At 39.4% G+C, this 17,862-nt stretch overlaps 1 protein-coding gene across 3 annotated transcripts in view; it reads left to right on the top strand.

The window, feature by feature from the left end:
* The first annotated feature begins 11,500 nt into the window (after positions 1 to 11,500).
* Positions 11,501 to 17,862, top strand: part of rxfp1 (relaxin family peptide receptor 1) — a 59,086-nt gene continuing 52,724 nt past the window's right edge. For 2 of the 3 annotated variants that reach the window (XM_086023930.1, XM_086023929.1), the window contains exon 1: positions 13,486 to 13,581. In XM_086023930.1, the coding sequence (XP_085880056.1) occupies positions 13,494 to 13,581 (88 nt within the window). In that variant the 5' untranslated portion in view covers positions 13,486 to 13,493. Of the gene's footprint in view, positions 11,559 to 13,485; positions 13,582 to 17,862 lie in introns of those variants that run through there. The other variant, XM_086023932.1, reaches the window with a different exon arrangement.

The raw sequence follows: 17,862 nt of genomic DNA, 5'->3' as shown, positions 1-17,862 counted from the left end.
CATGGGAATTCTCACGCGCTCGCATCAATTCTGTGGAGAAAACCAGCTGTCAATATTTACACAGAGGTCTGACTGTGAATATATTAAGCTCCAGTCTATACACTCATTGACTCCGTAATAAAATAATGAAGTGGTAACATTTTGAAATTGAAAAAAAAAAATTGGGGATGTCAATCATGATGGGATACACAAGTCCTAAGGACCCCACAATTGAACCACTGAAATAAAATGTGTTGAAAGTCAGCCATTTTAGTTTTAAGCAAAGAATTGGGGCAAATTCCAAGGCTTTATTTTTAATTAACTTTTAAATTTATCCAAATGAGCCTCAGTCAGAAGCGGGAATATGAGACGGATGGTCGATGTTAAAAAAAAAAAAATTTCGTCTGTGAGCAGATCTTGCCGCCCAAATCATTTTGAGGACCCTTGGAAATTTTGCAAAAATCATCTAATGCCAGTTTCACCAATCCACAATAATTTGGGTGGACGTCTCAATAGGACACTCTGGAAAAAGTCTCAAACTAAAGGGGACATCAGCCATTTTGGTTTGAAGCAGCCATTTTGGACAAATTCTTGGGGTAGTAGCCTACTTTGACAAACCTTTGCGAGGCAATTGACCCAAATGAGGCCTAATGTGAAAATGAAAGTATTTACAATTACTTAAATTATGTTTTAGATCTTGAGACACTATTCAACAAATTGTCTTGATGTAAAATAGAGAATATGGTAAAGTATTTCATAATTAAATGTTTGTATTATATACAGTACTTATAATTTGATACTTTTACATAATATATTAGATATATAATATACATAAAAAAACAAAACTAAATTTGTCACTGGAAATATGTTCCATACCCAATATAGTGAGAGAATAAGTTTTGAAAACTATTTATTAAAATTCTCCTCCCACGCACTTTAAGCACACTTAGACGTATTAAAACACTTTTGAAACATTTTCAATGTATTTCAACACCCCATTGGTGTAGGATGCATTTTTGGTACATTATGCAGTATTGTCCACTATGCTATAAATTCCTAAGAGTGGCTATAGTCTACACACCCCTGTAGAATTTTTTTGTGATATATAAAGATGGACCAAGCTCAATCGTTTTTAAAATCCCACCTTTGTGACAATGTGTGCAGCTCAATTGAGAAAAAAAATTAGCTGGAATGTGGTTGCAAAAGTATATGCGCACCCTATTGTAATGGGCTGTGGCTGCATTCAAAAAGAGCCAACCACATTCAAACTCATTTCAAATAAGAATGCCTTTGATTAACCACCCCTCCTTTTTGTAATCTCTACTACAAATGTCATGCAGACATTTTATCTTTTGGGAGGTTGTAGAAGTGTGCAAGACCCCCCCCCCCCCCCCCCCCCCCCCGCTGTACTATACACACACCATAGCACGTGTTCAATAGATTTCTCAGAATTATCTTTGTCAGCATCCGCACAATAACAAACTGTTGACATCTGTGTTATTGGCTATATCACTGACACCCAAGTGAATAAACACGTACATTTAAAACTGCAGAATTTTAGACACTGTGCCACGCTAAAGGCTGTGAACGTGCATCCTGCTGTGCCGGCGGTGTTGCTTGGATGAGTCATCAGCAGGCCCAAAGCAGATTAGCAATCATCTCTACTTAAACACTTCAAATTAAAATATGACAAAAAAAACAGTAGGGAAGTGCTCTCCAGTCATTGCAGGGAACAAAACAGCCCCTTGCATACTCTTTGGTATGGACGAGTCGGCTAAGTGACTAAACAAGCTGCTCTTGACAGGGTTCACCTGCGGCTTTGTGTTGGTCATATTTATCAAGACCAGTGAGGCAATCTGTTAACTTCAAGATTGGATTAGCGTTTTAATGCCATACATGTGTCCTTTTGGCAGATAGTGAGCAATTGTCCCTAAAAGAGGCTTCAAGATGTTTGTCACTCCAAGTTGACATTTACTGTCAACCTAAACTTAGGACAAATAAATACACATCATGAATTTATACATAGCTTGGCCTTAAAGTCTCTTTAGTTTAATACTAACAAAACACAGACACCCTCAAGGGTAGCAGCCCTGTTGAGGTGGTGTAACCCTATAAGCAATGAATGGTTATTCGAACACAAACAGTGGCGCAATACAAGTAGACAGAAAACATTACGATATTCTCAGGCATGTATTTATTCTTAGTGAAAACTCACTAATTACGGAAGCTTACTGAGTCACTCGTGAAAGTCTTCTCAGTGTGCGTCTATTATACTGCCGCAGGTGGCAGAAGGTGCACATACCTATAGGAGCAGCATCAATAGCTCCTTTCACACCGCAGTAACTAATTCGGGAACTTCCGTATCTACCCTGGTAGTTTGCGTCATACTCATGTTCACACACAAAAAAGGTTCCGGGGCTGGACAATTCCATCTGAGGATCTGAGTTCCACCTAGCCACTACGTACTTGGGCTACCTAGCTGGAACCTTTTGAGTGGCGCGCTGTGCTGACAAACTGCTGATTGGTCGGTTGAACTTGGGGTTGTGTTGTTTTGGTCGCACACAACTATAACCGCCATTAAGCGACTCAGCAGTGTATGTGTGTGTGTATATATGTGTTGAGGGTTTCAGTTTCACCGTCGTCACTCATAATATACTGCAAGAATTGGAGGGTAAAAATTGGACTGTTACTCATTGTGCATTCATATGCCTAAAGGTAAACGAAAGAGGGACCGAGAGAACCTCTTCATGGATGCCTTAAAACGAATGGAAGAAAGAAGCCAGGCCATCTTCATGGATTCATATATTATGTACTGTATGTATGTATGTACATTCTTGTCTGTGCTTCACAGTGATTTTCTTTTTGAATCCAACAATGTCCATTTTTTCATAGTCATATTTGCTGAATTTGCATATTTCCTGTTCAAACTCAACCGCAGCGAGCAGCCCAGCTTCACCTCAGATTGTGCAATTCCAAACTAATGGCTTGAGGAGGCCTGTACTTACCAAGTGCCTCTTCTGTCCCTCTTCGCGTCTCCAATATGTTTTCAGTCACTTTTGATATGCACTCTAATTTTCCGGTCGGATTAAATTAGTTTACAACATATCCTTAGACTAGTAGCAAAATCTCCCAAGTGATTTTTTAACTTCCTGTTCCCAAATCAATAAAAATAGTGTACTAGCAAAAATGTTTTTGTTTTTCAGAAAATATTAATGTGATATGGGCAACTGCGAATAGGCTAACGATAATTAGTTTTTGCTGATTACAAAAAGCGCAAGGTGAGGCAGACAGAATTCTGCCACACTGAAGGGGGGGATACAAGAGCACACAGGTTCACGTTCTACACATAGAAGTAGCTAGCTGCAGTGCAAGAAATTGTCTCATTTAAAAAAAACGAAATTGGGACTACCAATTGTAATGGGATCTCAAAAAAAACAAAAAAAACACAAAAAATAAGTAGTGCAAGAAATTGTCTAATTTTAAAAACAGAAACTGGGACTACCAATCGTAACTAAACTAAATAAAAAAGGAAGAAAATGCTGCAGCTCAAAAAACTATTTCGTAAATCACGTCACACAATAACCAGTTCTTTTCAAATCGAGTGCTACACCCATAAGGACTGGCTTGTTAAAATTCAATTTTTGCACACCACTTGGTGATTTAATTGGTAGACTATTAAATAATTACAGTGGCTAATTCACTTTTTCTTAACCACCCAAAACGAAATCAGAGGAAGGCATTTTACTAAAGTTTGCCAGCTGGCCCTGCCTATGGGGCTGATCTTCACCAGCTGGTCCCGCGCTCGGATCAGGGTACGCTGAATTTGAACTGATTATGCGATGTGTAATTCCCAATTTGGTTTTTGGTTAACCTGTTGGCTAATATAAAGCCATTCTTATAGATTCAGATCCTTCAGTCCCTCACCAGCCATGAACCCCACTGCAGTGGACAATCAGTAATTCGGCAAATAGTGAACAATTCTAACAAAAGAAAAAAAAATGGTTTCAAGCTGTTTATTGGCACTCCCAGTTGAATCTTACTGGCAAAACAGGATTACGAGTTAAAACAACCACATCACTTTTTTTAAGACTGCCATTTTAATGCTAACACATAATGGGAATTGCCATTTAACAGGCTAACGAATAGCATCTGTTTTGATTATCCTTTGACGTCACACATGGCTGAAATAAAGCTAAACTTCCCACCACAAATAAATAATATAGAGCAGAGTGCAAAATGAATTTCCCAATGACGGATTGCAAAGAGTATAATGGATTTTTTTAAATAATCCACAAAAACATAACTTCGACTAGAAATGACTGTCACAAAGGAATGGAGAATACACTGAATTAAAATTTCAAAGTGAAAAAGTAATCAGCTTGCTAAAAGTCAACTTCATCTCTTAAAATGAGTCCATTAAAACACACGCATACAGACTCACGGGTGCAATTCATCACAAGAAAAAGCGAGCGGGGCTTTGAGATGTTGTTTACCCAGCTGCAGTTTGATTGGCACATGAAACCTTTCGAAAGTTTCACAAGTCCGTTGAAGTTGTAGTCATCGGTCACACAGCTGTCTTACACTTCTCATGCAGTCATTTACTCAAATCAACACCAGCTCGCATGTTTTTTTAACTGTTTATTTTTAATTATTATTGTTATTATTTTCTGTTGCTGCAGAGCAAAACAACGCTTGTAAACTCAGTTTGAGTACTACTATTATTAAAGTAAACCAGAGGATGCAATTCCTGGAGAAATTGCAAGTGATGGCGAAGACGCTGAATAAAAACTGCGGAATGTGTTGGAATGACACTGAATAAAGTGGAATGAATTTGAATGACCTTGAATGATGTAAAAAATGCTGAAGGGAAGCAAGATAAGAGGAAGCATGGAAACAATGAAAGAAGGAAGTCAGGAAAAAAAAGTGAATCAAGGAATGGCCGGTGTAAATATACATGTAATTCTGCAAAAGTTTCATTGAATTCTTTCATTATTATATTATCAGAATATTTTATTAGATTATTTGTTTTGCATTTATTCTTGTGTGCATGTTCTCGCGTTGTTTCGTAGCGCTTGCTTTCTTTGCCGGTGGGTACTTCCGGGTTGGCGGGGTAGACGTGAAGGACACTGCGCAGCTGGTTTGATCTCGCAGTCACTTAATTTTCCATTGTTTATGAAGGTAGAAATTGTTCTAGAAGAGACAAGGAGGACTGATGTTCAACTTGCAAGTTTCTTTAATTCCCTCTTTTGCGGCAGCAGCCAACGAGGTATTTTTCATTTTCATATTGTTTTCATTGGGTGTAGTTGTTAGCTACTTATGTAGCCATGTTTTTCTATCATTGTCATTATTCAAATCATATTATTATTTCTGTTTAGTTTTCATGGTTCAATGGAGAATCGACGCCTTCTTTAAACCCGTGTCAAGAAAGCAACTTGTGTTTGCCGTGCCTGCGGGGGGAGTTACAGCCGGGGATTGAACCCACAACCTCCAGTTGAGAAACGACTACTCTACCACTGAGCCATGCCACCTCCAATTTAGGAATGTGAGTTGAATGAGTGAAATGTTGTGAATATGCCGTTGGGAATGGTGAATTTTTTAACAAAATTGCCACTTAATTAGGGCCACTTGGGCATGAGTATTCCAGGTGTGTGAATTGTCGTGGCTTGTTGAATGTGCCATTGGGAATGAATAGTGATTTTTTTTAATTGCTTTTTTAAGGTTGAATAATTAGAATTTTGGGGAAGTAGGAATTGTGTGTGATGTGCAATGTGAGTTGAATGAGCTGATTGAAGTTGAATAACCTCTATGAAAAATTTATGGAATGAGCGGGAATCGAACTGGCTCAGAGATGGGGAAGTGTTGAATGTCCCATTGGAAATAATTGTTTTTTTGGGGGGGAACTGTAAATGTTAGGGGCGAAAAAAAAAATGCTGTGAATTTTTGGAATCCATTAAAGTTGGAATGGCGAGAATCGGGTGAAAACTGGAAGTCGAAGCACGCCAAAAAAGTGCGAGGAATAAAAGAGAATAAAAATAAAGGTGAATGGTGTAGAAGAACATGTGTGAAGGCCTTCGCCTTCACACAATAATGAAAAGATATATCGAACTAAGTAACACATTTTAAAAAGTAAATAAATGTAATAAAAACAAAGTTCCGATCATATTATATATTATAAATAAAATATTACGTTAAAATATGGTTTGCTACATATATGTGTATTTTTAATCTGAAAAATATACCGGTAGTACATAATATCAAGTTATCAAATAAAAACAAACTGTAAAAGAAATAAAAGTAAAAACATATTGCATTATATAAACCAAGTAACTCTTAAAAGTCTTTTAAATGTCAAAATGAGTTTTATTCATGCCTACAAGTGTCGTGTAGGTGTTTGCCCCTCCCACTCCATCCAGCCTGTAAACAAACAACAACACGAGGGGGAATTTGCATTCTAAAGCTGCAGTGAGGTTAAAAATAAAAAAAATAAAAAAAACACAATCTGCTTTGCCAAGATCAGCGAGGAGATTTGGTGAGAGTCTTAATTCAAGAGGAAGCTATTGCAGCTTTTCTGATAAATCCCCTCCCTCCCCACACCCCTCCTCCTACTCTTCCTCCGGGCGTTTTAGCATCTGGCAAACTGAGGCTACATAAAACAAATGCAAGCGCACAGGATTTGATGAAGTACTTTAAGTCCACCACAGCAAAAACTAGGACAAAATTGTTGATAGCCTTCCGATAAAAGCCCCCAGTGGCCACTGAAGTATCCTGTAACTTGAGATTTTGATGTAGCATGCGCGCAAGTTCAAGGCGCCCAGTGCCAGATGACGGAGCCTCTTGCATGTTTCACTGTAAGTATGGTGTTCCACTGTGAAACTTGGAATTGTTTATGTTCTGGGACTGCTTTGCTACTCAAGGCTTCAAACCGTTTATTGCCAGTGTGGGTTAATATTTACTGTCAACAACAAGAATGCACATAGTGTATTTAAAACAATGACACAGCTTCACTTTCGATAAAGCCATTCAGCTTTATGCTAACAATCAATGCAAAATGCCATCGACAAGCTAAGGATTAGTAACAGTGTCATGGTGTTATGACACCATAAGCAACTGATATTTGAACACAAACAGGAGAGCGTGTGGATGGCTAACCATACTCGCAGGCATGTATTTATCCTCTATAAAGAATGGCTAATATTACTGCAGCTGAGAAGTATTGCTTTACGTTTTACATTTTTATTCAGTTATTTTTAGTAACCATTATGAGTTTTCTTTAATATAGTGCTATCAACAATTTGGGATTCAAATTGTAGTACTGTTATTGTTAAAGACTGTGAGCGTAAATGAACATGAGCAGTATGATGAAAACTAACTTTATCCGGATTTGACTTTTGAGCTTTATTATCTTCCTTTGAAATCCACAAATGTGCTGTATTTGAAGCTGATTAAAAAAAAAAATCAATTCCAAGGATTTTATTATTATTGTTGAATAAGAATTGCACAGTGGTGGCACGTTGGATGACTGGTGAGCACATCTGCCTGACAGTGCAGAGGTTGAGCGTTCGATTCTGGGCTCCAACCATCCTGTGTGGAGTTTGCATGTTCTCCCTGTGCCTGCGTAGGTTTTCTCTAGGTACTTCGGTTTCCTCCCACATTCCCAAAACATGTATGGTAGGTAAACTGGACTCTCTATATTGTCCATAGGTGTGACTGCGAGTGGTTGTTTATCTGTGTGCCCTGCGACTGGCGGAAACCAGTTCACAGTGTTCCCCGTTGACTGCAAAAAGTCAGCCGGGACGGGCTCCAGCATGCCCGCGACCCTCCTGAGGATAAGTGGTTCAGATCATGGATGGATGGGAAAATAGCGCAGGGAAATTAACTTGTGATTAATTCTCTGCATAGTTCATAGTGTATTACCAGGAGTAGTGTAAGCGAGATTACAGAAGTGTTTCCAGTTTTTACTGCAGTATCTAAGGTTCAAATTCCCCTTTATAAAAAGCCTCATTCAATAGAAATTCAATTGTATCTTGATTGACAGTTAGTGCTGTAACTGAATGTAGTGTCAGCCCTTAATCATACTTTTCCCCCAGCACATGTTCCATGTGTTGGATCAAAGTTCATTTGATAGTGAGTCTGTGTTCATACAGAAATATTCATAATGCACATCCATGCACCAGTCCTTATCAATATTCCCCCTGCTCTCCAAAATATATTTTATTAATTTGCCGGAATCCTAGTATGATCACTCGCTCTTGAGTGTTGAGAGGATGTGTCTCGGGTTGCGAGCGGACTTCAATTACGTGCTTTTGTGTCAAAAGTCTCCATAGCAAAGACAGGAATTACAAGTACTTTCAGTATACGCCCAGCTTGATTGTATTGTTTCCAGTAGCCTGTGTGTGTATGTGTCTTAAAGTGGAAGTCAACCCAAACATATTTTTTTCAAGAATATGTTTTATGCAGGCCCACTAGTTGAAACACAGCATTTTGATAAATACTGCGTTTGTGGAATATAAATGGATCCACCAATTTTTAGCCATCTCTGGGGGCGGCCATTTTGTCACTTCTGTCAATTGAAAATGACATCACCGTTGCTCAGGTAACGACCAATCACAGCTCACCTGTTTTCTGAAACTGAGCCATGATTGGTCATTAGCTGAGCCCTGCACATCTGTGATGTCATTTTCAATCGACAGAAGTGACAAAATGGCCACCCCACGAGATGGTTAACTCATATTACGCAAACGTAATATTAAACAGAATGCCGCCTTTCAACTCGTGGGCCTGCATAGAACATATTCTTGAAAAAAAATATGTTAGTGTTAACTTCCACTTTAAGAAGCAATACTCGTAATTGAATAGAAAATGAGACATTTTGGTTTTAAGCAGCCATTTCGGAAGAATTCCAGGGATAATAACAAAATCTACTGGCGAATTCGCTAAAATGAGCCCCAATTGGAAGCACAATTTCTCTGTTTCTCTGTAATCACCTACAAAATGGGCGTTGGTCATAAGCGGATCGGCGGATTGGTCGGTCACATAGGCGGAATGCCCAGCTCTGGCTGTTAAGTCAACTGCTTCTTTTAACCCCAAAATGATTATTTTATGCTTGTTCATGATCATGTGTGTATGTTAATGTTGCAGTTAAGTTTTCTTTTTTTTTTTTTTTACTATCCTGTCAATGTTTTATATCTTAACGTTAATTCCAGTGTTCCACCTTTTCCATTTTATCCTCGCCTCACATTTCATCATACCTGGAGACTACAAAGGGGCTGCAAAAGTAGCCAATCTGCTGAGGCCATGGCAACAGAAGACACACTATTCTCTTTATTGCAAGTCATTGCAATGTGATGTGCTGTTTTTCCAAATCTCAAATCACAACATAATCACTTGACAGTTTCCAATGAAATAATAATAAGCCTTGTGAATGGTGGTTTCGTTGATTGCCAACTGACTTGAACAGCACAGCAGGTGTCCTTTACACACACACACACACACACCAACACACGTCTTTATTAATCTATTGAGGATTTCCCATTTACATTCAAATGAGATTATCGACTGTGCATATACATTTGCATAATGCAGATGCATAAGGCAATTCTTGGAATTTCAAATAAAGCTCATTTCTGTGGTACCGATCTTTTTTTTTTTTTTTTTTTTCCACTGAACAAATTCATTAGACCGCCACCAAGTATACAGTAACAATAGAACCAACTCAGTAGCACGCCATAAAAAGTAGGGGAAATAAATTAGCCAATGACGCCAGTTTCACAAATCACCAACACAAAAATTGGGGGACATGTCTAAGGTAAGAATACCCAAAAGATCCACGCCAGAAATTGACCAGGAAGTCAGTCATTTTGATTTAAAGCAGAAATTTCCAGACAAATTGCAAGGCTCATACTTTGACGCATTCGTACAAAGAATTTGCCCCAATCGGAATAAGGAATCCAACCAAGAGCAGCAATGCAAAATTATGACGCTTTTTCTTTTTTGTCTAGGTCATCTAATGTTGGCAGAGCAGGATATCAAAGATTGATGCTGTTTTTGAGTGTCAGAGATTAAAAATATATAATCCCCTGACACTAGTTTCACTAATCCACAGGAAATTGGATGAACATGTTAATCATAGGGCGGCACGGTGGTCAACTGGTTAGCACGTCCGCCTCACAGTTCAGAGGTCGTGGGTTTGATCCCGGCCCCGGCCCCGGCCTCTCTGTGTGGATTTTGCATGTTCTCCCCGTGCCTGTGTGGGTTTTCTCCGGGTACTCCGGTTTACTCCCACATCCCAAAAACATGCATGGTAAATTGAGTGGACACTCTAAATTGCCCCTAGGTGTGACTGTGAGTGCGGATGTTTGTCTTTGTGTGCCCTGCGATTGGCTGGCAACCAATTCAGGGTGTCCCCCGCCTACTGCCCCGAAGACAGCTGGGATAGGCTCCAGCACGCCCCGCGACCCTTGTGAGGGTAAGCCGTATCGATAATGGATGGATGGATGTTAATCATAGCAGGACGTGCAAAAAAAGTTTTAAGGACCGCTGCTCGAAATTCAAAAGAACATCAGATAATCATTTTGGTTTGAAGCAGCCAAAGCAGGAATTCGAAAATTGCAAGCAGCTACATGTGATGGCCGATACTAAACTGTGAAGCTTTTTTGCCTGCGCCAGTTAATGAGATATTTAAATTTAGATTATCTAATGAGTTAATTGAGCATGGCGCCCAATATTTACGCTCGTTTTGAAGAATGTTGGAAATTCAAAAAACTATAGCCCCTTATCCCAGTTTCACTGTTCCAAGGAAACTGGGTGGACATGCCCACCATAACGGCATGTATGAAAAAGTCTCAATTAGAAGCTGAGATCTTAGAAATGCGCTGATCGTTGCTAAGAACCAAGCACTCAAGATTGCGTTTTTTGCAAATTGGTTGAAAACAGACAAAAATGATTATCCTTGTGTTGTTGTAAAGTCGCATTCGACAACTTCCAAGGTCAAGCAGATATTGTTCCTGTTCCCATACAGGTAAGAGCCTTGTGGATCTCTTCTGTGAGTAAGGTAAGATAACAAATAACAACTGCGAGTGCATTTGACAGTGTACTCTAGCATGCCAATGGATTAGGAAAATAAGACTTGAGTCGGTTGCTGTCAAACCTATCCTGTTGGGTCTTCTAATCTGCAGTGACAGACTGTGAAACATTTTTTAAGGAACCGCGGGACCTCTTATCTCCAAGTGGGGTAAACAAAAAAAAGGCGATCAGATTTAGACATCCCTCAAAGCGTCTTCTTTGTTCTGACATGGGTGGAGGATGAAAGCTAATCGAAAAGCTAACACCGGGTACGAGGCTCAGCTCGTCCGCCCAATTTGAATGAAACGTCGCCCCGGGCCGGCAACAGACATCCGTGACTATTTTGTTCTTCTTACTATTTTTTTTAGATCATGCAGAATTTGGAACGTTAAAACCATAATAGAAGATAATGCTGAGAATGCCTTTTTCCACAGAACCCAGTGAAGGCGGGATTTTGCCATGACAACATACAGTTACAAACACGGACAAATACTTGTCATGCAGTTGTGACGTGTGAAGTAAGTGTCAAACTAAGACATTTCACACTTTCTGAGAGCCTCTTAACTACTTGGAAGTATTTTTTTTTGTCATGTGTGAACATTTTAACCTTCCTCCTAATACTCATAATGTCACAATTCAAGCAAATCATTTTCGACATAACATTATTACCCGTTCTTATTTTCCTGGTCGGGGAACATGAATGCATTTATTTGAGGGAAGTGTTTATTTTCCTTGAGTGGAACGAAACATGTTTGGATTTTTTTTACATAACTCCTTTGATGCCAAAGCTATTAAAAGTAACATGGAACAATTATGCTACAAATGTCCAAGTTTTAAGTGCTTCAGTAGGTGTTCAGTTTTTCAGGGAGGCATTTATTTTCATCACAAATCTGGGGTGAAAATACAACCTATCTCCAAACACTCTTAGTAATGAGTATATAGCTAGAGAAAGTCCTTCATAAAATGCATTGTTACACATTTAGTTTCCTGATTGGGGAAAAGGGAGGCGTCTAAGGGAGGTGTTTATTTTTCAGTGAATGGCTAACAGGAGGAACATTTGAACATTCTTCCAAATACTCATAATGTCATAGCGCTAGAATGGAAAACGTGTTATTACCAGTTACTATTTTCCTATTATATTTCCTGCTTATTTGCGGGTGACATTTGTTTTCCTTAAGTAGATGACTAATTGGGTTTGAAAAAAATAAGTACCTTTGATGCTAAAGCTATTGAAACCCGTTTAGAACGTGCAGAAAAGTGACTCCAGTTTTTCCACGAGACTATTTTACATTGTTAGCTGTTAGGTGTCCACAGCATTTGAGGGAGGAGTTTATTTTTCTCACAAAGTGATATGAAAATGTGACCTACCTCTTCATTTCTCTCCAGTTATAAAGGTTTCTGTATCTTAATCTGAACCTTATTATACTTATGACGAGAATGTCACAGCTATAGCACGCTGTGCACAGCGTGCGGGGTTAACCATTTTTATTTTACTGACTGAGGAAAAGTGAGGCATTTCTTTTCTTTATGCTCAACTGTTAACTGTCATGCGTAAACAATAGCAACCATGAACTCAGGTCATTAAAGTCGCATCTTTTTTATTTATTGTCTCAAAATACTACACTTTATTTCCCTCATATTTGAGGGAAGCGCTTATTTTTCGTCTTAAATTACGACCTGTTTCCCCCCCCCTGGTGTTGTCTAAGGGAGTTGTATGTTTTTCAGCCACAGTAGTTTTGTTATAAAATGTCCATGTTTGATCAATAGTGTCTGGGAACTGAGATGATTGCGGTTATTGTCTGTTTTTGTTTTCCTGGCGGAGAGGAAAAGGAGACCTCTATTTGAAGGGGCAGTATATTTTTCAGGCACAGCAGTTAATGGTTGCTTCAAAACAGTAATGTCCATGAACTCAGATCGTTAAAGGTACATGTTCTTCCCCAAATGGTGTATATTTGAGGGAGGTGTTTATTTTTTTGTGCCCTATACTTTTGTTATTAACCGTTCATGTGTGATCGGTAGCATCTATATGTTGAGGTAATTGCCATTATCTCTTTATATTTTCCTGATGGGAAAAGGGAGGTGTCTATATGAGAGGGATGTTTCTTTTTTTGGACTCCAGCTAACAAACATAAAATTGAATTTTCTGTGAATTTGACACACAAACACAGTGAGCGCCATTACCAACTGGATCATTGAGACTCTTTTTGCATGCCCCTCCTGCAATAAGCTCGCATGCCGCCACCCAACCTGCTTCGCGCCTCCTCTCGTGCGTCATGGCTCCCTCTCAGCCTCTTTCTAGCGTGCGCATCTGCTGCTGCCCTCAGCCAGCAGGTTGCTGTGCCAGCAGCCGTGTCGTTTCTTACCTCGGAGTCACACTGATTTGCTCTCTCCACGTTTTTTAATTTTTTTTTATTGGGGCGGGGGGGGGGGGGCGAATTACTTCAAGGACTGTGATGATGGTGATGATCTTTTTTCCCGCGGGATGGTCGCGTGGCATGGCAGAAGTTTACGTGCTTCTCGTGGTGGCCTGCACCGTGTTGGGTCAGTTCAACTTTTCACTTGCTTTTAATTGATTTCTGGCTGATGTTACTATAGGTACCTCTATTGCTTTTCAAGTAGGAGTGAAATATTTTGAGTTAATTAAGTTTATCTTCCTCAAATGATTTTGGTATCCACTGATTAAATGATTAGGAGGTGCCAGATCTCGATTGGTTAACAACACTGTAATTGTAATACCACTCTAATGGTTTTGAAAATACTGCCTATCTAAGCCTTTTGACCTATTCCTGAATACAGCAATTGTACAGTAATTTGTGATGACTGCCTGTATTAAAGTCAGTTGCAGACACCACACAGGATATGAGTGAATGACTTCCCCTTTAGAAATGTATTGATTTTAATAGCGTACTGCCAATTAAATCCTGCTTTTCATTGCTACTTCAGACCTCCGATTGATTTTGAACATGCAGCACTGTTATTTCGTTGCCACTCAATCAAATTAACTACCAATGAACATATCCGCTAATCAACTCAAGTCAATGACTGCCTCCATTGAGATAAACAAGGATAAAGCTCCTTGAGACCTCGATTGGTTTTTAAAACCAATGATTCCATCATAAGCGGCACGGTGTTCGACTGGTTAGCACGTCCGCCTCACAGTTCAGAAGTCGGGTTCGATCCCGGCTCCGGACTCCCTGTGTGGAGTTTGAATGTTCTCCCCGTGCCTGCGTGGGTTTTCTCCGGGTACTCCGGTTTCCTCCCACATTCCAAAAACATGCTTGGTAGGTCGATTGGACACTCTAAATTGCCCCTAGGTGTGATTGTGAGTGCGAGTGGTTGTTTGTCTCTGTTTGCCCTGCGATTGGCTGGCAACCAATTCAGGGTGTCCCCCGCCTACTGCCCGAAGACAGCTGGGATCGGCTCCAGCACTCCCCGCGACCCTTGTGAGGATAAGAGGTATAGATAATGGATGGATGGATGATTCATCACTTCGCAAGATCTGTCATGGTTTTGAATGTGTCTCACTTCTGATGTCACTCAATTAGCGACAAGTATGCATTTTTAATCATTTTTGGAAATAATGTGATTTGTAGACTGCAATTGAATCCAAACCCCAATAAATACTTTTTGTGCTCATGCTGTAGCAATAAAAATAATGTCTTGTCACCATCTCGTGGCATCTTGGTGCCAAGGTACAATGTTGAAGTGAATTTAGGTGCTTTCTTTAGACAAAAGTAGTGTGTTGACGCCATCACGGGGCACCTTGGTGCCAAGGGTCTATGTTAAAGCCAATTGAGGAGCTCTATTTGAATAAAAGTAATTCTTTATCGCCATCTTGTGTCATCTAGGTGCAAAGGAACTATGTTGAAGTGAATTGAGGATCTTCATTGAAGCCAACATCTCGTGGCATCTTGGTGCCACGGGTCTAGGTTGAAGTGAGTTGAGGAGATCCATCTAGACAAAAGTAGTGCTTTGGCAGCATCTGGTGGCATTTTGGTGCCAATCAACTTTGTTAAAGTGAATTAAGGAATGCCATTTTGATAATACAGTGGTGCCTTGCAATGTGGGTTTAATCCGTTCCATCAATCCATTCCAGAACCCCCTCCAAAAAACATTTGTTAAAAAAAAAAACAAATCACGAGAAAAAAAACACTGAACAGTATTGTACTGTTAAAACAACAACACAGTAATAACATTTGCTCTCCACATAACCTGCAAACACAGAAACTGTAAGCACAAAACATGACTCTGCCTAATGTATTGTCCTTTTTCATCTCCTTCTTCTTCTGCTAGCGGTTGTCAAACCAGCATCATGTTGCATCAGTGCCACCAACTGACATTCTCCTTCTACGGCAAGGAAACCAATGTGAATTGAAAAACGTTTGCTGACGCCACCTAGAGGTGGCTTTTTGAAGCGCCCTTATATGTGAAATGTTTGCAAATTCCACACTTTCTTCTTCGAGATTTGATTGAAGAGTATCGTTATTAGCTGGGGACCACTTATCGCACTTTTACTAGAGGATGGCATGTTACTAACTGGGTATTACTACAATCATTAACCGAGAAAGTCCATCTTTGAAGTCGCAATACCGCCGATATGGCACAAGCAGCGGGACAGCGGAAAGATGTCATCCTTGCTTGTCTCCCGGCGCTTCAGTGCAATTTGTCTGCTACTGTTACGGTTTCTTTAAGCCGGGAAGACAGCGTGACCCAAAAAATGAAGAAGATGAATAGTGAGGTGTTAGTGAGCTTGTTGATGAATTTGTAATTGAGTGTCGGAAAGGACAAACAAGAATTGAGATTTCGTTGGTGCCTTGGACTCTTTTCATCTGAAAGAGGCTGTTGAAAAGATGAGAAATTATTGGTGGTGAGTACTTAAGCTTACCTAAAAATGGGTTTGTCAGCGTGTGTCACGGTTCCGTTGGAACCGGAAACGGGTGGATCCCACAAACGTAGATGGAGAGAAGTTGTCAAACAAAAATTTATGAACAAAAAAATGTTACTACCGTCCAACAAAAGTCACAGGCAAAACGCCAGAAAAAACGGAATAGCAGAAAATGCTTGTAAAATAAGGCAAGAAAATGATTAATGCAAGATTACCTACCACCAAGGGATCAGAAAAACGTCAATCGAAAAAACTAACAAAGCACACCGTACGAAATAACTAAACCTGTACTCGGAAGGATACGCCCACAATTCAGCTGACGGACTGCAGAACCATGACAGCGTGTGTCACAGTGAAGTGGAAAAATGTACGGTACTTTTCAGTGTAATTTTCAACAAATCTTTGAGCTTTCAGGTACCTTTTTTTCACACAATTAAGAACAGGGCACTTCCTAATGGTAGCGAGGTGCTTAATTGGCCCGTTGAGGATTTTGTCATGGGGTGGAGTGCAATAAAAACAGCAAATTACTTTTCAGTGACATTTTCCACCAGTCTTTGCACTTTTGGGGATTTTTGTGACTCTTAAACCTGTAAAATACAGATGTGTTGGAAAATGAAGACAATAATGGCAGTGAGGAGTGTTTAATTTACCCGTTGATAATTTTGTCACATAATACTAGAGTAAAAACAACAACAAAGTTACTTCTCACTGCAATTTCCAATCAACCATCAAGCTCTCAAGGATTATTTGGACACTAAGTTAAATGCATAAAATGGGGCTGTGCAATTAATTGAAATTCGATTACAATTATGATTATTTAATTATTTTTTTATTTAATTTAATTACTACACTTCCCGATTACAAAATTTGAATATTCATTAAAAAGCGATTGTTAATCTTCATCTCGATCGAATGCACTATGTTTATTTACACAAGGAAATCATACTTGAATTTATCCATTTCCACATTTTTTTATTTTTATATTGCTTCTGTTACGGTTTCTTTAAGCCGGGAAGACAGCGTGACCTAAAAAATGAAGATGATGAATACTGAAGTGTTGGTGAGATTGTTGATGACTTTGTAATTAAGTGTTGGAAAGGACAAACAATAATTGAAATTTCAGGGGTGCCTTTGACTCTTTTAATCAGAAAGAAGCTGTTGAAAAGCAGAAAAATTAATGGTGGTGAGTACTTAATCTTACCAAAAATTGGTTGTCAGCGGGCGTCACAGAGAAGTGGAAAAAAGTACTTTTCAGTGTAATTTTCAAAAAATCTGTGAGCTTTCAGGGTTTATTATGCTTTTTTTTTTTTACACAAATAAGAACAGGGCACTGCAAAACTTACAAAGTAATGGTAGTGAGGTGCTTAATTGGCCTATTGAGGATTTTGTCATGGGATGTAGTGCAATAAAAACAGCAAATCAAAAAGTTCATTTTATTTCTCATTAATGTACACTCAGCACCCCATCGTGGAGGAGCTCCCCTTGGGTACTCTGTGCCCTGCCATGTCTCTTTTTCCGGTTATAGGTGTGTGTGTGTGTGTGGGGGGGGGGGGGTGTGCGTGTGTGAGTGCAAGTGTGCTTGTGGCTATATTGTGAGGGGGGGATGGAAGGCGGGAGCGGGTTTTCCTTTTTATGTTTTATTTGGATGTTTTTAGTGTACTGCACTTTGAGTTGCATTTTGTGTGAAAAGTGCTACATAAATAAAATTTGATTTGATTTGACAGAAAAAAACAGAAATGTTGAGGTTTTTGCATAATTTAAAAAAAAAAGGAAAACTGAAATATCATATGGTCATAAGTATTCAGACCCTGTGCTCAGTATTGAGTAGAAGCACCCTTTTGAGCTAGTACAGCCATGAGTCCTCTTGGGAATGATGCAACACGTTTTTCCCACTTGGATTTGGGGATCCCCTACCATTCTTCCTTGTTAGATCCTCT

This window comes from Filicampus tigris, chromosome 2, assembly GCF_054856515.1.
Source record: "Filicampus tigris isolate MCC_2025a chromosome 2, RoL_Ftig_1.0, whole genome shotgun sequence".
Taxonomy (NCBI): domain Eukaryota; kingdom Metazoa; phylum Chordata; class Actinopteri; order Syngnathiformes; family Syngnathidae; genus Filicampus; species Filicampus tigris.
Note: the sequence above shows the minus strand (reverse complement) of the source record. Positions and strands in the feature narration are given on the sequence as shown.